The sequence below is a fragment of the Balaenoptera musculus genome, chromosome 20 (genome assembly GCF_009873245.2).
Source record: "Balaenoptera musculus isolate JJ_BM4_2016_0621 chromosome 20, mBalMus1.pri.v3, whole genome shotgun sequence".
NCBI classification, from domain to species: domain Eukaryota; kingdom Metazoa; phylum Chordata; class Mammalia; order Artiodactyla; family Balaenopteridae; genus Balaenoptera; species Balaenoptera musculus.
The window spans coordinates 49,177,844-49,203,853 of NC_045804.1; the positions used below are offsets into that span (position 1 = coordinate 49,177,844).

The window sequence follows — 26,010 nt, forward strand, 5'->3', positions numbered from 1 at the left end:
AGTTCTGTGTCTGTAACCACAGGGCAGAATTCTCTGGGCCCTTGTGGGCTGCCCCAGGGGAGGCCTCCCCAGAATAGCGGGCCGTCTACCTGGGATGCTGCTTTGAAGTCATCCTCTCCAAAAGAAGAGGCACGAGGATGCCTTGCTTCCCTCTCATGCAGAGCTGGCGGGGCGTAAAATTAACACAACCTTTGCCGAGGGCAGCATGGCGAAGTTTACCCACAGGACAAGGACAGACGGCCTTTGACCTGGCACCTCCTAAGAATTTGATCTGGCAGGTCCGCCACCGACACAGAACGACCCACCCACAAAGACAGTCATCACAGCCTTGTTTGTAAAAGCAAAAGACTGGAAACAACCTAAACGCTTAACAGCGGGGCGTTGGTCATAGGACATCCATGTAATTGAATAAAAGAGTGGGAAAGCGCTTTCTGTGCCAATGTGGAGCAACGTTGTGGAGAGAGAGGAGGGGATTGTGGGGCAGAGCAGTGCGTGTGGCTCGTTACCATCCGTGGGGTTTGTACAGGCATCGTGACTCTGTAAAGGAACAACCACTTGAATATTCATAGAACCTCTCTGAGAGTGGCTGGCCGAGGTCAGGTCCGTCAGCTGCGTCCAAGGAAGGACACTGAGTGGACGACACACAGGGGTGAGAGGAAGACTTTCCCCTCGACCCCCTTTGGTGTCTTTTTACTGTGTTCCACGTGAGCATGTTATCTATTGAAAATAATTTAAAGCATCAAAGAGGCAGAGCCGTGATGCTGTCCGCTCCCTTTCCTCTTGTTTCTTTTCCTGTCTCCTGTCTCCTCCGGCTAACTCGCCTGTCCCCTTCCCCCGCCGATGTCACACCGAGAGGCAGAAGCATGAAAAGCACGGGGCGTGGTGTCGAGAGTGGGATGTAAAGCCCGTCGCTCTGTGCCTGCATGTGAGAGCTCTCGCTCCTGCAAACCTGCACCGGCTCCGCAGCAAGCAGGGTCAGACTATCCCCGCCCACGGAGCGCTGGGAGGATCAGAGCCGACCACCAGCGGGAAGCCTGCAACCCAGCGCCCGGCACGCAGGAATATGCCTCTGTGTCTGCCAACCGGGAGGCTGGCCTTCAGCAGGCCCGGACCAGCTGAGTTCCTCTGATTCCAGCGGGCGGCTCTCCAGGGAGCCGCTCGGAACTGCAGGTGTGAAGGAAGCCCAGACCGGGCGGCTTGCTTCCCTGCTGGGCAAGCAGGTGTCCCTGCCATCTCTACTGGCTCTGCTCCCACCAGGGGGAGAGGGGAGGAAGGGGTCCCCAGGCCAGATGTCTGTGAATCAACAAACAGTCTTTTCGGCTCCCAGAATTGTGTCTCATGAGCCCTGATGCCTAAGACGTCCTTGGCAGTGGCTTTGGAAATGCCGGAGATGTCAGAGAGCCACTTCAAAGGCCGCGACTGTGCAAGAGGGAAGCGAGTAGGAGAAAGGCTTTGTCTCCCCCCGCCTCCAAGGGAAGCATCTCAAGAGGGCTGAGAGCACGGCAGCTCCCTGTAGGTCGGGGCCCCATGGAGGGAGTGCTTCTTTGTGTCCAACTACATGTGCTTTCACTGAGGCCCACGTCCTATACCCGTCTAACAACCAGCAGGCTACGGAGCTAAGCAGAGTTCAAATCCTGGATCTCCCCCTTCCTGGCTGTGTGACCTCGGGCAGAATGCCCAAGCTCTCTGTTTCCTCACCTGCAAAATGCAGTTAAGCAGAGCACCTATGGTTGTCAAGAGGATTAAATGGGTTAACACATGTAAAGTTGGAACAGAACCTGGAATAAATGATCAATACCTGTTAGCTTCTGTTGATAAATATCATCATCGTTGCCAAGGCCCTCCTCTCTCCTAGCCCTACTCTGTTACGCTGCCACGTACCACAGTCCCATCAAGGCTACTGAACCCCAGCACATCGGAGCAGCCCCAAATCCCAGCCTACTGCCACCCGGGGCCATTTCCAGGGCCACAGCATCCAGCCCAATCTGGAGACCACGGGTCTCCAGCCCCAGCTCTCAAAGCTCTTTGGGCGGCCCGCCGGTCCCACCAGCCTCGCTTCACACCCCATCCCCGGTCCTGCTTTGTGCAAGCCCCACGTGGCCTTGATCAACATTTCCCACCCTGGAGCTGGCATGCAATGCAGGGACAGTGGCCTTTGGTGCCCAGCCCGGCCCCTGCACAGAACCACACTCCACTCCTCAGCCCAGGCTGAACCAAAGGTACATGAGTGACTACAGCCCCCGAAGTCAGATTCATGGCCCAACGCTGTCAGCGCAAATAACAGAAAATCTGCACTCCCCAAGTCCCGAGCCAGCATCTTCCTGCTTCCAAACCAAGCCAATTTAACATCTGACACTTGTGCCAAGAGCTCACGTCGGGAAAGGCACGATTCTTTCAGCTTTACAACCTTCTCTGACAACTCCCCACCCAGCCCCGGATCACCTCGTTAGCGGGCTCCCTGCTGGCATCCTCGGCGGCTCTGCTGCATCATCGCCTGCCGCCCTCCCGGACCCCCCTCCTCGGCTCCCACCCAGGCTCCGAGGACGGACAGCCGCAGCCCCACACGGGCACCTGCCCCTCCCTGAGACCACCACTCCGGCTGGATGGTTAAAGGGCAGGGCTGTGAGATCATAATTGCTCTTACTTTCTGGGAACAAAATCCTGAACACGTCTCCACGGTCACGTTGGCCTGTACCAGGGAGTCGGGGAAGGCGTGTGTGACGTTCTCCAGCAGTCGGAAGCAGCCACGGTACGTGACGGTCCTTCCTGCGGGGAAGGAAATGGGGTTCCGGTGAGAAATGGTGCCCACCGTTCTTGGTGCCTGTCACAGAGGAAAACGGTGGCTTCAGATGCCGAAACAGGTGGAAATACACTCAGGAAAGGCAGATTTCCAATCAGAGAGGGCAAACTGCCCGTAGAGGCTGTGGTCAAGCCAAGCTCCCGAGAGAAACCAGGCACCAGAGCTTTCGTTAGCCTTGGTCGCCAGGGTCACTGACAAGGGACCATTTGGCTGAAGCTTCTGAACTCATGTCTTGCTTCTCCCGTCAGCCCTCGGGGGACAGTATGCATCCTCTCCTCCTCCTTCCCTCTCTCCCTTCCCTCCTTCCTTCCACAAATCGAGATTGTGCATTCATTCTGCGCTAGATTCTGCACTAGGTGACCCAAGAGATTGTCACTCTGGAAAACTCTGTCCTACCCACGTACACACGAAAAGAAAAGTCGATTTGGAAACCTGAAATCCTGCCACACTCCCTCTTGCTGTGCCGTCGAGTCACACCACTACTTTGCTTTCTCTCTGATCTTGAACTCCCGCCAGATTCTAGGAATACTCCTCAAGCCCGTGGTACACAGGCTGCCAGGTTGTTCTACAGACCTTCTGGTGGAGAAGTTTAGTTCCCTAGTTGGCTTCCTTGGTGTGGGGACAAACCTTCTGGAATGTTCTGGCACCAACTGTTCCTATTTCCTCCAGACTCCTCAGAGTTTCTCTGGATGGCGTCCTGATTCTCATCCCATGCTCCTTTTAGCACAACATCTCCTGGGGCTCAGCATCTCTCCTGGTTCTCTCCGCCTGCCACACCTCGTGGAGAGAGCAGAAACCCTCTCGCCAGCCGGCACCATGGCGGGAGGCTCTCTCCACGCAAAACTGCAAAGCAGGACCAAACTCTGGGCCCGGAAGCCCATCCTATCGACCATGGCACCAGTGGTCTGGGCGTCAGGGCACGGACCTATCAGGGCACAGATGAGGGAAAGCAGCCTGGTGCTGGGAAAACAGTCCAGGCGGAGCATCCTAACGGCCTGGGATCAAGCCCCGGCACTGCCAGGGACTCAGTCAGCAATCTGGGCATGTCATGGACTCAGAGACTCTCCATTTTCTCACCTAAGTAACGCCTGGCAGCTAGAGTTGTTCTGAGGAATGACATGCATCCACACGCCAGCCCCCATGGGGCTGCATCTCCCAGAGCCACCTTCCTGCCCTGGATTTTGGTGCCAGGGCCTGGGGTGATGACTTGTGCTGGACCCACAGAACTCTGTCCTGCCCTGTGGCATGACCGGGCCCCCAAAGGACAAAATATCTAGACGGACTGGGCCGTGGTCCTCAGTCAGCTGCACTGGGGTGGGACAGGCTCCAGGGAGACAGGCTCCGGGGCACACGGCAAGGGAGGTGAGCAGGACAGGCAGGGCGAGTGGGGTGATAGTGTCCCGGTGAGTACCTCCCTGTGGCCTGGGTCACCCCAATGCTCCCCACACCCAGCCCTGACCCTGACACACAGCAGGTGCCCAATATGTGCTGACAGAATAAGGAATTGGACACGACAGGGCAGGTGAGGGCGTGGCATAAGCTGTAACAGGTCAGTGATACAAGACGCTGCTAGAAGTGCAGCGTCAGCTGCCTCTAGACTTCACCGCCATGACTGTCGGGGAAGAGGCTGTCACCCAGGGCAGCCCATTCCACTCCCTTCTCCCCCGCTCCCCAGGTGACAGCTCCAGGGGCACTTAGGGCAGAAGGACACCTGCGAGATAGAGCCACTGATGACTTGCTCTGCACCTCCCTCTGATCCCAGCCCGCGGAGCACCTTCACGGGTCTGACCCCTGTGAGAGCTCCTTGCCAGTGAGAAGCTCAAATCTCAGATGGCCGGTCACCTGGTCACCTCTTGACAGAGATCCTGTCGGTTCATGCCCTCGAGAAGGGAGCAGGCAGGCAAAGGTCAGCCGTGCAGCCTCCACAGCCTGCCAGAAGGGGAGGCTGTTAAACCGTTTCAACATTAACTACGACAACAGGTCTAGCCGACTTGAGATCTCAAGCTGGCTTGAATGACTGGACCATCTGACCCTTAACCAGTGGGCAACCTAGAGCCAAATACTGATCTCTAAGAGTCAGTGGCTGAGCAGGCAGGACGAGCTGCCGGGGCAGCCCAGAGCCCACATACAGGCCTGATCCTCCTGGCGGGCAGGGCTGAGGAGTCAGGGGGGCTAATGTTGTTTGAACCCAGGAAAGTCAAAGGTCCAAGAAGCCCTCCTGGAGCAGTTTGGTCCTCAGGAAGCCCATGTGGATGCCCAGATGACAGGGCAGGACTTGATACATCCATGTACCATGGCAAACTGCTGAGCCCGGACAGGGCCTGGCACAGAGTAGGTGTCAATGAGTATCTGTTGAGTTAATGGCTCATTAGTGGATCCGTAGAGTGTGTTGTCAGGGTCTCCACCCCTGTCCCCATTCCCCCATCTGGAGCCCTGGTTCCCAGACAGTCCTGTCTGAACATAGGAAGCACCGGAATAGCCTAGCTGGCCGGGTCTGAGCACTGAGCCACTCTCCCCATCACTCTGACCCCATAGATGGTAGCCAGTGTTGGCTTTGAAGCTCACCCATGCTTCTCTGAGCTGGGCTTCTGGACTGCTTAGCAAACTCCTTCGTCACTAGGAAAGCTCTCCCAGAAACCCCTCTGCAGTCTTCGCTTCTGACCTGACACCTTTCTCTGAGCTCTGTCCAGTTCTTGAACTAATCCATCAGCTCTCCTGGAGCCCTGGTCCATGGCCAGAGGTGGCTGAGTTGATGAGTTGACGTTCCTGGATGCTGGGCTGTGCCTCCATCATCTGCAGTGTCACACTTGCCAGTGGTGGGGGGAGGTCTCCCATGCTCTGACTTCTTCCCAGCCTGGCCCCTCCCAGTCAGGAAGAGGATGGCTCCCCACATGTGCAAATGTACACAGCCGTATTATTTTATAAAAGGGCCTTTTATAGTTACATCAAGTGGATCTCCAGCTCATCTTGCAATGAGGACAGATCTGAGTTTCACAAACATCTAGCTGGGCCCCCTCAGTTGTCATCTCTGTTTGATAGCACTTTCAGGTGAAATCCTGGGAGGTTCAGTCTTGCTGCTTGGTGCATCAGCTTACTCTCCCTCGTGGTTGATTATTTCCTCCTGAGTTCTATAATTTTGAATTGTAAACTCATCTTCAGTGAGAATTTATCTACAGGAACTCTTTACACCTGGGTTGGTGGCACAGCTCCCAAGAGAGAATTTTGCATTTGCCTCTGTTGGTACCTCCAGATGGCCCAGAGCCAAATTTCATGTCGGAGCTTTCAGGACCAGGCAGACAGCAGAAATCTGAACCTCAAAACTCAGACAAATGCAGGCCTGCAATTATAAACTCTTAGGTTATAAATTCTTAGGAAATTTTTTTTTCACCTGAAGCTCAGGTCAAAACAGACAAGTTTTTCTATTTCTGGTAGGTGTTTTTTTTTTTTTTTTTAATCTAAAATTTCACTGATTTATACTTCAGTGAAATTGGATCCAACTATACACAGAAGTTTCAATCCAACTCCCTACCCTGACAGGCTCAAAGCCTCCTTTTCTGTCCTCTGTGGACATGAAAACCTAAGCCGTGTGATCACCAAGACCAGCAACTTCCCCTGGCGGAGACCCAGAGCTACACAGCATCCTTGATTACCTTCATCTCACCACTGTGATTCCTAGTTCCCACTTCTTTCCTGGAGCCAGGGATTTCCTTACTTTCTTGTTAGTTCAGCTGTGCCTTTAAAACAATTTTACCCAGCATTTCTAGGTGTTTCATAGCTAGGAAACATTCAGACTACCTGGTCTGCCCCATTGCTAGAAATCAAAGTCTGCCTCTGCACTTCACAAACTAGACTGGAACCCAGAGAGGGGAAGCAAACTGCCTGAGGCCACACAGCATGTCTGAGACACACCTAGACCTAGGCCCTGGGCCTCCTGATCAGTTTCTCTCTCCTGTAGAGGATAAGGAAAGATGTGCCTCGGTCATGAACTCGCGTGAACTTTGGCTATAACCCCACACCCCTGCCGCGAGCCTGTCTGGGGAAGGTGGTGAGGAAGGGAGAGCACAGGTTCGGCCCCACGTGGTTTGGATGCGGGGCTGCAGATGCGGGGGTGGCGGCAGAGCAGGGGACAGACGGGCACACTCACGCTTCCTGGAGCCGGGCTGCAGCTGCTCCACGCGGTACACGGACAGACGGCCCACGCCCCCGCACACGGAGCTCTTCTCCCCTTTGCACTCGTGGTTACACTCTTCTGGCCCCATGCTCACTGCTGGGAGCCGGTTTCCACAGTAGCATTCGGCCCCGGCCTCCAAGCCAGCATAGACGTAGGACCTGCAGGCAGAGCGGGGCCTGGGGTGAGTCCCGACCTTGGCCCAGGGCACTGAGGTCTGGATCCAGGAATGGCGGCTGGGTCTGGGGCCAGGCTAAGGGTGAGTCCTGGCATTGCAGGAAGTGAACCCCGGGTCTCCTGACACTGAGCCCAGAGCTCTTTCCATAACCCCCTGCCGTCCCATCAGTAAACGTTCTTTGTTCCGGACAACTGGGATCTGATCGGTCGAGCTCTGCTTACACTATGACAGCCAACTGGAAGCCGACGCATCACCTCAGGGACACCACTTCCACTTTCTGGACCTTATTTCCAGTGGAGCTGATGGTCAGGGTCCCACACTTACCGCTCAGCACACGCATTCTGGCAGTGGGAGACGGTCATCTTTCTCAAGTCAAAAAACACAGCCCCCTTCAGAGTTCTCTCCTGGCCGTCGTCACTGAAGCATCCCATGTATGTGCCTGCAGGCGGGGAAGAAGAGCGGAGACTCAGAGGCCCCGGGGAGAGGGAAGATGACCCTTGGCATTGCCCTTCCTGCCTAAGGCTCTTCGCAGAGAAGCCCAGGGGATGAGGCTGTGGTCCAAGCCTCCCTGAAGCGCCTCTGGACACTCCCACATTGTTCTCTTCCTCCCCCTTTCCGTAGTTAATGGCCCACTGTCCCTCCAGACACCCTGCCGGGAGCCTGGCATCAGCCAGAACACAACTTTCTTCCACTGACCCTCACCCACCGAGTCTGGCTGGTTTAATTGCTTCCCCTGGACCCCTCTCCTCTCCATCCCTTCCCTTCCTAGGCTGGAAGAGGCCTCTCTGCCTCCACAAATGTCTCGATAGGCAGGTTCTGTCACCTCCTTGTGATCCAGAGGGAAGAAATGAGTTATGGAAAGTCTGATCTTAGCTAACATAAAGATCTTGCAAACAGGGAGAGTTATTTCAAGAAGAAAATCTGCCACCCCAGGAGGGAGTAAGCCCCCATCACTGCAGGTGTGTAAGCAGCAGCTGTTAACATGTAAGAGAGCTGTCCTGTGTGGGAATCATTAGGACCAGGGGACAGCTGAGCCCTCCCCAGTCCGGGCATCTCTGGCACATCCCCGCAAAGGGACACTAGGGGACAAGACTCCACAAAGCAGTGACAGAGTTGACCCAACCGTGCACATGTCAATGGGAAACAGCCCTGACCTGTCACCCCAAGAGAGGGAGCTGCCTCCCAGAAATGCACAGCGAAGCCTGGAGAACTCGAGCACTAAGCAAGTGTGTCAGGTGTGTAAATGTCATGTGCATCGCAGCGCGTCGAAGGAACTGTGCGTTGGGAGTTTGCAAACACGCCATCACATAGTCCGAGCTGTGAATGCACACCCACAATAGCTGTGCCGAGATCTGGATCAGGCACCCGTGATAAAGATGCTGCTCGTCTCCAGGGGAACGTCTACACTCAGTTCCAGGATGTCTCAAGTGGCGCCTGAGCAGTACACTGCAGCCTCCGGAAATTAGGCTTTCTCTGGGAAGCAGCACGCCCAAGGCCTCCCAACAGCCTGCCAGCTCCCAGACGGCTTTGCGGGGAGGAGTAACGATCTCATCCACCAGTCCAGGAGCTCCCTGATCCGGCAAGACTGGTTTTTACTGCTGCCAAGAACCTGGCCCAAAGCAGAAGCTCAGGGCCGCCTGCTGAGTGGTTTGGAGGAGTGGGTCTGCCAGCCTTCATTCCTGGGGACCAAATCAGGGAGGGAGTGATTTTCCTGGGTGTGAACACCACACTTAAATCCATCTCTGACCTTGACTAAATCACTTCAACATTCTGTGCCTCAGTTTCCTCAACTTTCAAATGGATAAATGCAACCCACCACCCCACCCAAGCTCATTTCTCTTGCCACATGTGGACATGTCCCTGCTCCCTCCCGCATGTCCACACTTGACTTCCTACCCGTCCTTGACAACCTACAGCCCTGACCACTCCAGCCCACCATGGCCTCTCCTTTCTCTGAATTGTCACATTGAGCGTCTGAAAAACTTGCTGTCACTCATATCCTTATCATTAACTGCTGTTGTTAAAAATCGTGTACACTTGTGTATCCTGTCTCTGTACCATGACTTAAGGCTCATTGAGGGCAGGGACCACACCTTCCCCTTAGCTGGTGACTCACCAGGCAGGGTCAGGCACGATGCCAACAGTGGGTTAGAGCTCCTAAAACCCACACTGACATCCTGTGAGGGTGCGAGAGGGGGAGCAGAGAGCGCCAATGCAAGGAGGGGCCGGTCCCATTGGCTGCACCAATGTGCAATTCCCAGGACCCCAGGTTAAGAAAGGCAAGGCAAGAGGAAGATGACCAAGATGGCGGAAGATGGGACTCTCCGCCATGCCAGGAATGGTTGAAGACCCAGAGACCTCAGGTTAGAGGACCTGGGGCTGAGGAGAGAGCAACAGTCACCTCCTTAATGTCTGCCGAAGGGTCTCTCCCCCTTCCAGGCTCTGAACCTCTTGAGGTCGCCTTCATTGCAGATGCCCGTCAGCACACACGTGGCCACACCCAGTGTCTGTCCGTGGACACAGGCTCCACTCCTCTACTCGGGACCCCAGACACCCAGTCCCCACGAGCTTCTCTCTCTTTATATAAATCTCAGGACTACCAAGACCAGAAAGCCTTCACCCAGGTCAGTGAGAATCAATCGCTCTCCTTAGCCTGCCTACTTAGTAAAAAAATAACTAGTATTTGAGAAATTTCTGATGTGTATTACTCAGCAAAGAAGAAATTCTATATAGCTTTCAAGTAAACATCCAAAAGAAGCTCAGGGGTTGCTAAACACTTATCAGCGGTGATGGGAAGTTAACCAGAAGGTTCTAAAGGTGCCTGGGCTCAAGACCCCTGAAGGCTGAGACCGGCGCACACACATTTTGCGGGGAGAGTGGGGAAACAGCCTTCGGGAACCGGCTGCCTTAGATTCAAATCCAGGCTCCACTACTATCTGACTGCGTGACCTGGCATGTGCAGCTTCCCCTTCCTGAGCCTCCACTTCCCCATCTGTAAAACGGGGATATGGTCTCATGGAATTCATGGGGTGGTTGTGAGAATTCCACAAGATAACGTAGAAAGTATCTAATGCAGGCATGGCATGTAGTACGGGCTCAGTGGTGACTGTTTTTATTGTTTATATGTCATTAACAATAAACATTTTTACCTGACTTTACTTCACTGAAATGCAAAATCCTTCGTCATGAAAATGGTGATAGCACTGCTGACATCATAAGGCTGTTCAAAGATTAAATTAAATGAAATAACAGATGTACATCTAGGCACGTCACAGATGCTCGGATAAGTAACAGCTATTATTATTCTGATCCTACACTTTAACCTGGGGGCCGAGTGTGACGATGGCTCCGTAAATTTTTTCTTTTTAATTTATTTATTTTTGGCCGTGTTGGGTCTTTGTTGCTGCGCGCGGGCTTTCTCTAGTTGAGGTGAGCGGGGGCTACTCTTCATTGCGGTGCATGGGCTTCTTATTGTGGTGGCTTCTCTTGCTGCAGAGCACAGGCTCTAGGCATGTGGGCTCAGTAGTTGTGGCTCCCAGACTCTAGAGTGAAGGCTCAGTAGTTGTGGCTCACGGGCTTAGTTGCTCCGCGGCATGTGGGATCTTCCCGGACCAGGGCTCGAACCCGTGTCCCCTGCATTGGCAGGCAGATTCTCAACCACTGTGCCACCAGGGAAGTCCCGGCTCCGTAAATATTAGCGGAACACATTAATAAGAGAGAAAGAAATGGTTTTGAGCAGTCAGGCTTGGGTTCTTCAAAAACAAGAAGAGGCTAACCAGCTACCAGCTGGCCATCGGGTGGAACTGACCGGTCTGGAGGGGACGCTCACGCCCCGCTGGTCCCCTCTCAGTTTGTAGCAAAGGCCTGAGACGCAGGCGCCTCCCCCTCTGCTTGTGAGGAGGAGGGGAGCCCTTTCTCCTGGAAAAATAATGAATGGCTTTTCTAACTCCCTGACAGAGTTAGAAAGAGAGAATGTGCAAAAAGAAAGGACTTCCCAGGGATGCACTGGGACACATTCTGAGACGGATTTATTACTTTCGGCTGAAACGGAGGCGATATATTATTGTCTGTGACTCCGCATCTGCTCATTTGCACATCAAAATGGACATGCCGTGAGGCTATTAACGATGGCTTTGGAGATATTGCAATGTCTTTGCAAATTACTATCAATAAAAAACAAACTGGCTATGGAGAAGTTACTATTTTTCCCCTAGTAAACTTACTGACATTTTATTCCATTATGGATGTTGTCCAAGGTATAATGAAATGCTGAGTGATTGATAGGGCCTCCTGCGGCTTCCAAGCCCTGCCTGCCGGATCCCCTTACAGGGGGATGGCGGGCTGCCCGGCCGCAAAGAGACGCTCTCTTTGTCTGCAACCCCAGCAGCTGTCCCGAGGGCTGGCCTGTGAGCTACTCTCCCCCAGGGAGGCCCGCCTGGCTGTGCGGGGCCCACAGAGCCCCAAGAAGGGAAGGGGGCCCCCAGAGGGTCCTCAGGCCAGTGCCCGCCTCTCCCCACTTTCTCTGAAGATCTCCAGCCAGGATACCACGGCCTCTCCCAGAGGGCGGATTCTTCCTCCAATCCTGGGGGATATTCAAAATACTGAATAACCTATTGGGGCGGGGCACCAACCTGTCAGAATTATCACCATTCAACACCAGAACCTGACTGTTCCCACTGTACCAGGCATTAACCCTTCACTTGCTAGGTTTGGGGGTCACCAGGGAGGGTCAGCTAGAGCATCAGAGTGTGGAGGGCACTCAGGGGCTCAGGGCAGAAACTGGTGGTGTATAATGGGTGACGATCGGTCCTGTTTACATCACACCATGATCTCCTCAGCGTTCACTGCAGCCTCTTCCATCGCCTCTCTAAATGATGACTTAAGGGGTACCCACTGGTTCTCCTGGATATACGTATTCTATACACAGGGCTATAACCAGGTCACCCTGAGTCCTCCCCTCTGCTGCCCAGTCACCCTGAAGCCAGGTTACAAAGAACTTGTCACTTCTGTCTAATGAGCCCCAAGCCCTTTGCACGTGCCTCTATGATGCCTCGGTCACACTGTGGGGTAATCATTTGCGTGCATATCTGATTCCACCACCAGACTGAGCTCCTCAAGTGCACAGTGATAGCACACATGGAGACTCATACGTGGGTCCTCAGTAAGTGTGGATTGAGAGAAATAAAAAGAGGAATCACGGCTAATTTGCCCAAGGTCATAGAGCCAATAACTGGCAATACCAAGAAAGAAACCCAGGTCTGTTTTCAAAACTTGTGCTCTTTCCATGCCTTCTTTCCAAGAAATCCATGGCAACTTTGTTTAGTCACTTCCACTTTAGTCTAAATGAGTTACACTGGTGTAGCCTGCATAGACACCGAGCTTCTAGATGTGTTGGGGGAGAGTTTACAGAAATTTTATCTATATGAAATGAGCTACAGAACCCGTCCCTCAATTCTCCCTCATTCTTACGTGGAAGCCTTGCTGAGGAATCCCACACGAGGGCTATGACCTAGAGGATTTCAGATGAAACTTCATTCCAAGGAAGTTTCTTTCTTGTAGAAGGCAGAGTCCCCCAGTCTTCATTGTACTGGGCCGCCAGACTCATCCTCCTAAGGCTCTTGCCTCATCTTCTTCTATATCCTGCCACTGAGGACTCTAAGCTCCAACTACACTTCTTATACTCAGGATAGCAGTTCTCCTGTGATTTGTGGTACAGGACCAAATGGGGTGGTGACAGGGATGCTGAGACACTGACTGAGGTCAGTCACCGCCCAACGATAGCTATGACACTCCCTGGGTGCCCACTTCACACAGGCTCAGTTAACTGGGCCCTGCATAGTCTGGATAACTTGGTGTAAAGAGTCGCGACCTGGAACCAGGCTGACCCCATGATGGAGTCCCAGCTGCATGACTCTGGCGGTCTGATCAGTGCCCCGTCCGTGTCCCCGCGGCCTTGCTGCCTCCAGGCTGCACCCTAAGATGCATGTTCTACCCTCGCTCCAAGCCCCCACCTGCTCCATAACGTACCCTTTACTGACCACCTTCTCTTCCCTGTCTCACTTCCCACTCCCTACCAGTGTTCCTGGGATCACATCCCAAATTAACCAAGTCCATTTGAATCCTGGTTTCAGGGTTTGCTTCCGGGGAACCCAAACTAAGAGAATGACCTTGGGGAATTTAAGTAATAATAGCTGCCAGTTCCTGAGTGCCGGTGAATACATCAGGACCCCTAGCCCAGTGGTCCTCAGCTTTTGCGTGCATGAGAACCACCTGGAGACCGCGCTGCTCCAGGCTGCCCGCCCCGCCCCAGAGTCCGGGACTTGGTAAGTCTGAGAGAACCTGAGAAGCTGCACTTGCAACAAGCTCCCAGGTGATCCTGAGGCTGCTGGTCTGGGACTCTGCTTCGCAAACCGCTGCTCTATATTATCACATTTAATCCTCACCATAACCCTGGGGCAGGTATCTCAACCTCCATTTCCAAGGAACCCAGAGAAATTAAGAGACGTGGTCACCCAATAAACCTGGGGCTGAGCCAGGATTCAAGCCGAGGTCTGTCTCAGCTCTAAGATGCTCGCACATCTCAACCTCCAGCCACATGCGAGCCCAGCTGGGGAGCGAGCAAAACTCCAAAGGGCTTCCCCTCCCAGGCCCCTCCTGTCTGCCTTGGAGCCGGGGGAAGGGGCGGTGTGGGAAGGCCATGGGCTCTCAGTGCCTACTTCTTGGGCTGCCGCCAGGGCCAGGGAGAGGGGACACCAGTCCTGTGCCCCCGAATGGGGCTCCTGGGAGTAGCTCCCATATAGGCAAGGGGACCCAGGGCTGAGCACCTACCTTGGCTGCTGGCGGCTGGCCTGGGGGCCTCGGGGCCCAGGGCGGGCGGCCCCTGGGGGTCCCCCATGAAGTGGTGGAACCAGCGGCGCCGCAGCTGGCGCAGCTCTGAGTTGCGGCTGCGGAGCCAGCGGGGGCCGGGCCGGGGCCGGGCCAGGGGGCCCCGCAGCACGTCCACGCCGAGCAGCAGCTCTGGGCTGACCCGGGGGTCGTGCAGGGCTCTGCTGTCCAGCAGGCCCACGCCCAGCGCCACGGCGGCCACGGGCAGGGCCTGCAGGGGGCCGGGGGCGCGGGGGCCCGGCGGGAGGCCCACGCGGGCCCGCTGCAGCAGCAACAGGCTGCCGGTCATCAGGTAGGCGGCTGTGAGGAAGAAGAGCAGGAACTGCGTCCGGCGGAGAAACTTCTGCAGTCGGAAGAAAGGTTTGGCCATGCCCCTGGGCGGCAGGGCTCCCGGCTGGAGCCCAGGGACGGCTCCTAGCACCCAGGCGGGAGGGAGGCCGGGGCCTGCGGAGGCGTCATCCCTGCATCCCGGCACCAGCCTGTGCTCTCCCGGGGTTACTCTTCCTCCTGCCTGGTTTTCAGCAGGTGCTCAAATGGCACCATCACTTAACTCCGGCCCGGACCCTGCAGCTGCAGCTTCTGCCCAAGTGTCACAAACTCTGCCATCCCTGGGCTCTAGCGACCCTCGTCTCCAGCTTATAAATCTGGAAAAGAAGAGAAAGGGCACTTAGATGCAATAGGAGGGTCCACTTCTCCCACTGCCCCAGGGTCAGGCGCCCTGCACTCCTGGGCTCTGTTTACCAAAGGGAACAGCCGTGTTGCAAGAGCACACGGCTCTGCCACTGCACGACCGTGTGACATCAGGTGGGTTACTTCACCTCACTGGGCCTCAGCTTCCTCATCTGTAAAAGGGGACTAACACTCTTTCCCGGAGCGGTAGGAAGATCCAATAACGATAGCAGTAAGGAGGAAAAACAGCAGCAGAGGTAGGTTTAAAAAGGATAACCAACAAGGGTCTACCGTATAGCATGGGGAACTCTGCTCAGTGTTATGTGGCAGCCTGGATGGGAGGGGAGTCTGGGGGGAGAAAAAAAGAAAGAAAGAAAGACCTTCCACTCCCATCAAAAACAACCATAAAAAAACCCACAGCAGTGTCTTTGTACTGAATCCTTACTTCACGCCAGGCACTGAGCTAAACGCTTTATGCATCATCTCATTTAATCCTCACACCAACCCAGCAAGGTAGATACTGTACAGTACTATCCCCATTTTACAGATGAGGAAACTGGGGCAAAAGGAGGCAACGTAACTTTCCCAAAGTCACACAGCTGGTGAGCAGAGGAGCCAAGGTTTGGAACAGTCTGTATTCAGAGCCTGGGCTCTGAACTGACACGTGGCCCAGCCTATAATGAGACCCCACCACCTACGTGTGCACCCGGCCCAAGGCATGAGTATACAGCAGGTGCTCAATACATGCGTGCAATCTGCTGACTCCCCGGGTGCCTTGGGGCTGCAAACTGTCTTTTGGAAATGCTTCTGCAGACGTGGGTCGGTTTTAACACAGGAGAGGGCACACGGGGAGAGAGTGGGCTTGCATAGTCTTTCCAGGCTTCCTGAAGGCAGGAGGCCAGGGCAGGAGAGTGCCCCAGGCCATGCACCTGCCAAACGGGGCTGGGCACCTGGTGAGGTGAAGGGGGGAGGGCTCTCAGAGCAGCCTTCCCGGGTGCCCCTCTGCTCCCCAGGACTCAGCTCTCACGCTGGGCTTTGGTTTCCTTTGGCGGCGCCTCTGAAGTCCACTGTCAGGGGTTCGCAGAGGGTCCCACAGCTGCTGTGAGCCGGGCTGCTGGGTGAGGACGGCCCTTAACACAAGGACAGGCTTGTCCCGGGGAGAAAGACTCCTAGGAGCGTGACCAAGCCGCTGCCTGTAACAAGGCCCGGTACCCCCGCCAGGGCCCCACGGCCCCTCAATGGCTGCTCTGTGCCCTACGGACGGCGGCTGGGTGTGAGAGGAAAGACAACGTTTGGGCTCTTGTGGCCTGGCATTCCAGGGTCCTGGGAGGGGCCCAGACCAGCATGACCTTTTCTGATTCAATGCTGAGAGCTGCCAGGTTCTGAGGCTTCTGGGGAGGGCAGGATCTGGGAATATGGGGGTCCGGTGGGTCCTTTAGGCTGGGGCAGGGGTGGCTGGCTAGGGAATCAGCAAATGAAGGTGGAATTAAACCCTGAGTCTGGGAGCCCTTCCAGACGGGTCTCCAGAGCTTTTATTTCCTCTCTAAGCTGATGTGTGCCAGGCCCACCCCAGCCAGCCTCGTCAGATTTGTAGAACCGCAGAGAAAATCCCAAGAAATCCTGACTGATCTCCCTGCCTCTAGCTTTGGCCCCTCCAATCCATCCTCTCCAAGGCTGCCAGGGTGATCCTACTAACACACAAATCTGATCATGGCTCTCCCCTGCTTAAAACCCTTTTCAATAGCTCCCCATGGCTTTGGGATAAACTCCAAGCTCCTTAGCATGACATACAAGGCCCCCTTCCTGATCCAGTCCAACCAGCTCATCTCTCGCCAGGCCCTTTCCTTCTGCTTCCCCATGACGTGTGCACATGTGCATGTACACACACACACACACACACACACACACACACACAGAGTCCAGCAGAGCAACCACACAGCGCATCTGCCCTGGTGCCTTTGTACACAATGCATTTGATGTCTTTTTCTCCCTCTTTGCCTGGTGAATCCTTGTGTATCTTCCAAGAATCAGCTCAGGTGCCACTTCCTCCGAGAAGCTCTCCCTGACCACCACCCACCCACTGGTGTAGATTTCTCTGTCTTCCCACAGCCCGTGCTGACCCCCATCCCAGCATTCACCGTGCCGAGATGATTTTAATTGTCCCTGTACTTGTCAATCATCCTTGCAGGACTGCGACTGACTCAAGACTAGAGGTCATGCCCTATGCATCTTAGTAACCCTGGCCCCCAGCATGAGCCCCAGAAGCATAGATGCTCAGCCATCTCTGTTTCTGAACACATTTTTAAAAAATGAACGAGAAGATACATTGATAGGCGAATCATGGTATCAGAAACCGCCTCCTGTGGGGGTCAGGGCAATGAAATCTCAAATTCCCGTTATCCAGAGCTGTGGGAGCCTCGCCGGAAACACGGGAGATGGAGTAATACGTAAGCACAAAGGACACAGCTTCACCACTTCAGGTCTTACAGATACATGGAAATTAATAAGGGTGCCTGAGCTTTATATGTTATCCTTCTTGTGTGGTCATTCTAGGAAGAGAGGTTTCCGGATCTGCTTGCAAAAGGCTTCTGGTTACAAGATCGGGATTCTATCAGTGAAAAATCCTATAAAACTAAAATATAAGGGGAGAGAGGATGCCTGCTGTGGGAAGAACGGTTCTGATGAGATGGAGCCAAAAGGTGGGCAATGGATCAGAAGTTCAGAATTTTGAAGCCAAGACCCAGCCAGAATTCCATACGCATTTGTATACAGGCTCTGGGAGCATACTACAAAGGACACGGTGGGATGGGGCACTGTCAGGGCTGATCGCACCCGGGTTCCCCAAGCGCCACCCCCAAGTCCTCTCTAGAGCCACCCCTTCCCAGAAGGGCCTCTCCTGGTCTGGGGAGGTGGGCACTGGACGTGGGGGCAGGGGGCAGCTACTTTCACACCAGCGCTCAACGACCCTGGCCTCCTATAAGGCAGGCCGCCACTCTGAACTTCTAACATCGAGAAGCCGATTCCCAGCCCTGAACACCTGCCACATCAGGAACCCGTCCCCCTGCCCAGACTTCCACCCCACTTCCCACTGATATTACATTTGTCAGTCGTCCCCCATTCTCTGCCACGCTCTCCCCCAGGGCACAGATGACACCCGATTTCTCGCCACATCCCCAGATCCTAGCACACATCCGGCCGGGCAGTGCCCGTAAAAATGTTTGTTGAGTGACTGAACCTGAAAGAGGCCTGGGGTGGGGGTGGGGGTGGGGGGCTGGGCCACGTGCAGAATCTGCACAAGGGCTCACAGCCAAGCCACAAGGCAGCTGCGCAGCACAAGCAGCCAGCACCTGGGGGGCGTATGTAGCCGCTGCCCATCAGCTGTGCCGGCTGTACCCCAAAGCCAGGAGGCCCTCCATGAGAGCAAATCCACCTTGAGCAAGTCACTGCACAGGGCAGAGCCTCAGGCTCCTCATCTGTTAAATGGGGGTAAATAGGCATTGTCGTGGGATCGAATCAGGGAGTAAACCTTCTGTTACCTACAGCCTTCAGCTTACAAGTGCAAAAGAGGCCAACATGGAGACGCTGGAGGAGAGGCCTGCAGCAGCTGAGCCGTGGGGGGGTCAGCCACCCACACCTCCCCTCAGCCTCCAACTCCCTGGGGTGGGCGCGCTATCCCAGTCTTACTTGAAGCTGCCCCCATGCTAAGCCAGCTGTCAGCAATTGCTTGCTTTTTCAATGCCACCATTTATGAAGCACTTGCAGCGGTGAATAATCCGGCTAGACTGGGTTGTGTCTTTCACCTGCACCATGTCATTTACTCCCATCTCCCGCCGAGGCAGGTGCCCTGATCACCCCCATCTGAGGGCCCAGGTCTCTAAAGCTCAGCTGGGTGAAGCGCCTTGGCCAAGGCCAGACAAACCAGGACCGGAATTCAGACCTGGCTCCCTGCTCCCAGAGCCCACCCCATGCCCACTAAGCTTCCCGCCTCTCTCCCCACACCAGCTTCACGTGAGGCAAGGTTGATCCCTGAAAGGGGTTTAGTGTGCCTCCATCACCACCTTTTTGAAAACATGCCAGGATGAAGCTCCCAGACATGGCGCCTCACACGGTGTCACCCCCCCTCGCCCCGCCCCTGTCAGACCTCCCAGATGCTGCCATGTGGTTAGTGTATCAGCCTCCTGGGCCCCTCCCCTCCTTGCAGGTCTGGACCATTTTTCCCCGAGGCATGCTTCCCATGTGACACCGCCTGTCTGGGAATCATGCAAAGTGCTTCAGGGGAACGATGGGGGGCAGGGGGCCCACCCTTACCTGAGGCTCCGGCCTTGTCGGGAGGGAGGTGGCACCAGGGAGGCACTGAGCCTCAGGCTGGACAAAGGTGGACACCAGCTGCCCTGCCTGGTGGCCTTCCAGAGGCCCAAGTATCACCCCAGAGGAGACCAGGGCCCAGGGGAGGGAGCCCCTCAGTTTCTTCCCAGGAATGAGACGAGAATATTGGGACAGAGGGGCTTCTGGGGGTCTCAGGTGGGGACTTAGACAACTTGAGCCCTTGGCTGTTACTTTGTTGTTATCTGGGCCCCGGGTGGCAGCTGTGGCTCAGCCTGAAGGGGCGAGGGTTGGGCAGATGGCACCAGGCTGGGGTTTCCAAGGGACTGAACAGGAGAGGGGTGGCGACAGCCGGGAGAGGAGAGAAGGCAGACCCTAGGGCCTGGGGGCTGGAGAAAGAGGTCAGAGACGGCCTGGGCCGGACCAGTGGCCACTGGGGTTCAGTCATGTGACTCTATCACCCCCCCACCCCCCCGCCAGAGAGAACAGGCAGGTGAGGGGAGAACAACACCAGCTGCCCCAGAAGCATTCCGGCCACTGCGGCCAGTGCAGGGAGGGCTGCAACCCTCTGGGGATCCAGAGCGTGCGCTCTTAGCAGGGTGAGAGCCCGAGGCTCAAGGAACAGGGACCGACATGGTGCTCCCCAGACAAGGAGACGGGCGTTCGTGGTCTAGCAGTTCGGAGCCCCAGCCTGCATGATCGGCAGCTGGGGTCGGGGCAGGCGGGGGTCTCAGCCTCAGGACCTCGGCAAAGCCACACCGGGGAGCCTCCAGCTGGGCTCAGTGCTCTGAATTAGCCCTCCCCTGTCTCTTCCCACCCTCAACCCCTGCCTCTGCCCTGCTCAGGCTCAGTGCCTGTCATCTGGACCCCGCCCCCTCTCCGAGACGCTGTCCCCTCCCAGCATCCTAACAAAGAGATCTTTCTAACACCAAGAACTAGCAATGCTATAGCCTGCAATGGCTCCCCAGGACTCAGATGACCAAGTTCAAGTGCCTCGGCCTGGCATTCAGTGGCCCTTCCTGGTTCAGTCTCCCAGCAACTTCCTTTCAATATTCCTTCCAGAACTCGACGCCCCACTGGCCAGCGTGCGACGCTTCATGCCCCCTTACACATACTCTTCCGTCGGCCAGGGATGCCAACGTGGGCCCCATCTTGTGGCTCTGAAAGGCTTTGTGGCTACCAAGGCTCAGGTCTAATGCCACCCCCTCCAAGAAGCCTTCCTGATCCCCGGAGCAGAGCCACTCCCCAGCGCTCGACGGCGAGGCTGGATGCTCTGGGCGACGTGTCCTGCCTTGAGTCCCGGCTACGCTGCCCACTTCTCCTCCCAGCCTGAGCCCCTCATAGACACAGGCAGTGCCTCTGTCCACCTCTGGGTGGGGCACAGGGCAGACCCCAGAAATCTGTGCCCATTGGCCACCCTCCAAGGCTCAGGGCCATGCTGCCCTCATCCCAGGGTCCCACGCCTCTGGGTCTTGGAGATTCAGAAAGAGAGCAAAGGGCCCACTAAATATAGATCTGCTGGGCCCTGGGGTGGGACAAGGTCTGGGAAATGGGAATGGGGTGGGGTCCCTGCCTTTGAGGAAGCAAATCTTTTGATCTTCTGAACTTCAGAACTTAAAAGGTCCAAAATAAGAAATATTGCTAAAACGGTATAAAACATAATAGTAAGGTTGAAACTCCATTCAATGCAAAGGAGGTAGGGGGAGGGGGGAATCCTCCAGCAAACCCAGTGTTGGGGTTCATATAAATAAGAATAAATCTTTATGTACCACATTAGAGATTGCGAGGTACTTTCACACGCTCTCAAGTGTGCTGAATGAATCAACAGATCATCAAATGAATGACTGGTCTTCCCATAAACTCGTGAAGTCAAATCATTATCATCTCCATCGTGGAGATGCAGAATTTGAGGCAGACAGAGGGCAAATTAACTTGACCAAAGACAAATAGCTATTGCTAGACTGAACTCAAGTTTTTGGATTCCAGGTCTGTGGCATCATCTACCGTATCACACGGTCTTCATCTGTTCAACTCCAGGGGTGGAGATTCCTCCAGGCACCCCTCTAGGGGCCGGGGCTGCAAAGAAAAACAGAATACCACCAAATGCACTAAAAGGCATTTCGCCTTTTTAGTTGGTTGATCTGGAGCCCAACCCACTCTTGCAAGAGCCAATCACAGACACTTTTAGGCTATCTCTGGGCCACCTCTTTAGTAGAACCTGATTTTGTTCATGTGTTCGTATGTTTCTCCCATTGAGTGGCAAACTCTCGAGGTTGGTCCAAACCCCACTGAGTGATTTGGATAAATCTGGGCAAGTGGGTGGAGTACCCAGCCAAAGTGACCTCGCCCTTCTCTGGCTCTGTGCCCGCCGTGTCTCAGGTCACTGGGATGGGGGACTTACGCCGGGGGTGGGCCTTCCTGTCCTCAGTACCCTCCTGGCTCCCTCATGAGTTTCCAGGAGCAAGAAAAAGAGAATCAAAGTGGAGGAGGAAAGCCTTAACAGCTACCAAGAGGCACACAGTGTTCTATGATGTACACAATTAATTCACCCCATTCTTCCAACTACTCTCACGTCCGCATTGGGAGATAGAGTTCCTCCCTAAATACGTTCTCCAAAAGTGCCACCCTTCCAACAACTTTCCAGGTGATACGTCAACATGCTGTTTATTAAAACCACGAGGAAGAGAGATTAAAAGCCGCAGTGTGAAAAGAGGCCCAGGGAGAAGGTAGTCCAAAGCCACGTTCAAGCACTCACTCCTCAGATGAGCAGGGCTTGCCTCCAACCCAGTTCTGCCCCTGCTGGTGGGTCTGATCGTCACTCACATCCTATGGATAAAGACCCTGAAGGTCTAAACACTGAGCTTTGCCCTGGCCTCTGTGTAGCTCCGGAGGGAGAGTCCGGGGCACTGGTCGGTCTAGAGGCTCTGGGTTGCCTGTTCAGGCAGACTCTACAGGGAAGCGGCTCTGCAACTCACTGCCCAGCGCTCAGAGGCTCAAGCTTTAGCAGCCGACCAACTGGTGGCCCACGATATCCACTTCTGCCTGGTTAGGCAGACAGGAGGCAAGGGGCAGGGGTCTGGCCTTCTGCCTAATCCTAGCATCTCTTCACTCCTAGCCAGACATGCTGTAGGCCACAGGACAGTGCCCCACAGGGCTCCAGCGCCCACTGAATAAGGGATCCCCTCCCCCCAAAATAAGGCATTCTTCCAGAGGAGCTGCGGTAATGGTCCTGCTGAAGACAGGGGGATGCAGCTGCAGGTGAGGGCCAGGGGGCCTCTCCTGGGGGAAGATGAGGCTGCCGGGCTCGGCGCACCAGCCCAGCTGCCTGCCACTCTTCCTTCAGCAAGTGTGCATCAGAGACGAACACGGCTACTCCTCCCCATGGAACTGCTGGGCTCTGATGGCCCACCGGGGCACCTTCTCCAAGGGACTGGTGAGGCTAGAGCTAAGGGTATGGCGTGTGGGTAGTGAGGGGAATACTCGAGGGAAGCCTCCCCGCTGCCCTCTCTCCAGCCCTTGCAACCAGCAGGCAGGGGCGGCTGCAGGCAGAGTGAACCAGCCAGCTTTCTGCCTCCTGTATTCCACTCGCCACTAGCCCTCACTCTCTGTGCCCGATAACCTAGGCTATTCAGAGGAGAAAAAGAAAAGCCCCCCCCCCCAACTCCTGATCCCAACCACGGCGTCCCAACATGGGATAACCCAAGCGCTCCATAAACTGAAGCACGCCCTTCCAGCGGCAAGAGGGAGGACAGCGTCTACCACTGTTAGAAAAGTAGAGAGGAGTTCCGAGTCTGTCCATCTCGGGAGCAGGTGGGGAGCAGGCGAGCGTGGGCAGCAGCGGGATCCCAGGGCAGGACGGGGGTGGGGGGGGGGGGCTGAAACCCTTACAACCAGCCCTCCCACTGCTCAGAGAAGGGTCAGAGGGCTCCCTCTCCGCCCCCGCCTCCCCACGGGCAAGCCAGCACCCAGCAGGCATCATCCGTGGGCACAGATGCTCAGGAAAACAGACACCCGGGAGGTTGGTCACCCTGAGGCAGAAGACCCCCCTGGAGGCTTCCCATGAGAAACGAAAAACGCAATTAGTAGCTTCCAGTCGTGAGTTCCCGTCTACTCTTAGGAAAATGCAGAGCTCTACCTGGAGTAATTTTCTGGACGAAAGACGTGCGTTTCGCCTTTGCCCGTGCCTCAAGTTCACCAAGAGACAGAGAAAACCCTCCGCTGACCGGAAGCCTGGCGTGGTGGCGGAACGAGAGGGAGCTGCCGCTGGTAAACGTCTCCTCTTAGAAGAGGCAGTGCGCACCCGAAAGCCTGTCCTCGCCCCCTCCCCGGATCCACGGCTCCCTCCGGGGAGACGGACGGTCTCTGAGGATTCCAGGAGGCGGGCGCGGCTTGGGAAACTGCTTTGCGCACCCCCGCCCCATCCCGCTCGTGCCGAAGCGCCCCCCACCCCGGCTCCACGCGCACACACTCCCGGGCGAAGCCGCCGTGGCCCCGCGAGAGGCGCCCCCCGCCAGCGCGCCCCGGAGCCGGAGCAGGTGCAGCCCCGCCGCGCTCCCGGCCGCGTCTACACAAACTTGTTGGCCCGCGGCTGGGGGAACCCTGCCCGCAGCCCGCGCGGGGGTCCCGGCTGGGGCACCCGGAGATCGCACTCACCCCGCGATCGCGGCCAGCTGGGGCGGCCACGCGCCCGCCTCCCAGGGGCGCCGAGCCCGCAACCCCGCAGTGCCCGGAGCCTAGGCGCCCTCGGTGCCCGCACGCCCCCGGGCGGCCCGCGGCGAGGAGCGGCCCGACGCGCCCCGGGCACAGGGCGCCGCCACCTGGCTCTCTGGGCTGCGGACGTCCGGGCTGAGCCGTGGCGGCGGAGCAAGCGGGCGCCGAGCGGGCGGCGGGCGGCGGGCGGCGGGCGGCGGGCGAGCGGGCGGCCGGCTCTGCACATGCTCACTCGCGCGGCCCGGGGACAGCGGCCGGCCGCCGCCGCCGGGTCCTAGAGGCGGCCGTCCTGCCGCCGCCCGTGGGAGGGGTCGCGGCTGGCGGGGCGGGGCGGCGCCCACTCCCAGCCTGGGTCCTGCGGACCAGCCCACCTGGCGCTGTCACTCGCGCTGCTGGGGAACAGAGACGCTGACACTCACTCCCATACACACACACACACACACACACACATACACACACAGCCTCGCTCTCAGTAAAATACACACACCGGGCGAATGCATTGGCGCTCACACCAACACGCGTCTACACAAACACACAGGGCACTGCCACACAGGGGAGCACGCCGCCACACTCGCTCAAACCCTCGGGGACACACGCACACTGATTCAAACACACTGAATCACTGCTTCACAGACACCCTGACACCTACACTCACACACACACACACACACACTGGGCTCTGTGTTGCTGGGGCACTGTGACAGGCACACCTGTACCTCCAGCCACCCAGTCTGTAGCGCTCTGATACCAACTCACAGAAGCAGACACACATTGGGTCACTGTCCCATGCAGAGCTAGAAACTGACACCCACATCCTTGTGCATGCACACACAAACGCACACACACACCGCTGTCTGAGACAGTCGCCCACAGAATCACTACCCCACAGACAAATACACTGACACCGTCTCCTATGCCTACACACTCAGGACTCTACCGCCAGCTACTACACTGCCCCACACAGACCTACGGTGACAAATCCACACCTAGGTATAGCCGCCCACGCACCGGCGTCCACTGACAGACACACTGTTGTACAGAGAGTCATACTGGGCATTGGCCTGCAGGCACACACACAGACACACACACACACTGAGGCGGACAGGCGCTGATACAGACACACAGGTGTACAACCACACTGCTATACACAATCCCCTTCTTAAAATAAGGGCTGGATCCAACCTTGAGGATTTCCCCTCCACGCCCCACCCCTGCTCCTCGGAAGCCCCCAAGCCACAGTGCTACCCCTGCCTTGCCAGGTGCATCAGTGGCCCCTGTCCTCACCCAGGGCTGGCTGCTGAGTTGCTCCGGAGGCTGAGGACCAGCAGAGGCTGCCCGGGCAGGATGCGATGGCATGGCTCTAAACCCGGCTTCCTGAAAGGGAGTTTCATGCCTCCGACTCCCGCTAGGGGCAGCGCAGCTTGGCAAGGCTCAGAGGAGCCCATTTTCAACAGGTGGAGGGCGAGCAGGGAGAGGATTAGCCTGGAGACCAGTTGGAGCCCTGCTTTATGTAGGTCAGTCAAGTGGCACCCAGAAGGGAAAGGGATGCACTTAAGTTTGTCAGGCCAAGTGCCGGAATTAGGAGAATCAGCCCCCCTCCCTGGGACGAAGGTGGGGAGCTCTGGAGTCCTTGGGGGAACTGGGAGAGGGCACAGGGTGTGCGGGGTGTTACTGGCTTGCGGAAAAGCCCCCATGCACATCCCTTTCAGGGTGTGAATGGGTGTGTTGCTATTATTACCAACAACAATAACCCACTGTACATTTTTGATTTTTGAAGCCCTCTCCAGGACCAGCTACGTGATTTGTGGGACCCAATGCAAAATGAAAATGTGGGCCCTTTGATCAAGAATGAGTAAGAACTTCAAGAAACAAGAACAGAACATTGAACCCAGTGCAGAACACTTCTGAGCACGGGCCCCATGCCCTGCGCAGTTCTTGTGCTGGTGAAGCTGGCCCTAACTCTTCCGTGCCCGTGGTCTCACTTAAAACTCACAATAAGTGGTGTGTGCCTTCACCATCTTTATCTGCAAATTAGAGAAAATACACCCATTCTTGGGCTTTCGTGACAATCAAATAAAGTGCCTGGTGAGTTCATAGCACACTGTCTGCCGCAGGGTACACAAGTAACGCCTTTCAGTAAACATGCTACGAAGAGCTTTCTCCCAAGGCTTTGCTACAATCCAGAAATACCACCTGTGCAATGCTCTCTCGATCCACAGGCTTGTGGTGACTCCTTGTCCTCCAAATGTCACCTCCCCGGAGGCCTGCCCAGATGTC

The 26,010-nt window shown here is 56.1% G+C and overlaps 1 protein-coding gene across 2 annotated transcripts in view; it reads right to left on the bottom strand.

The window, feature by feature from the left end:
• The window catches only part of WSCD1 (WSC domain containing 1), a 42,123-nt gene extending 17,039 nt beyond the window's left edge, over positions 1 to 25,084 (bottom strand). The window contains exons 1-5 of one of the 2 annotated variants that reach the window (XM_036837312.1): positions 25,018 to 25,084; positions 13,975 to 14,675; positions 7,471 to 7,585; positions 6,945 to 7,129; positions 2,645 to 2,766 (exon numbers count right to left, since the gene is read on the bottom strand). In XM_036837312.1, coding sequence (XP_036693207.1) covers positions 2,645 to 2,766; positions 6,945 to 7,129; positions 7,471 to 7,585; positions 13,975 to 14,401 — 849 coding nt within the window. In that variant the 5' untranslated portion in view covers positions 14,402 to 14,675; positions 25,018 to 25,084. Of the gene's footprint in view, positions 1 to 2,644; positions 2,767 to 6,944; positions 7,130 to 7,470; positions 7,586 to 13,974; positions 14,676 to 23,676; positions 23,744 to 25,017 lie in introns of those variants that run through there. The other variant, XM_036837311.1, reaches the window with a different exon arrangement.
• Positions 25,085 to 26,010: the final 926 nt, after the last annotated feature.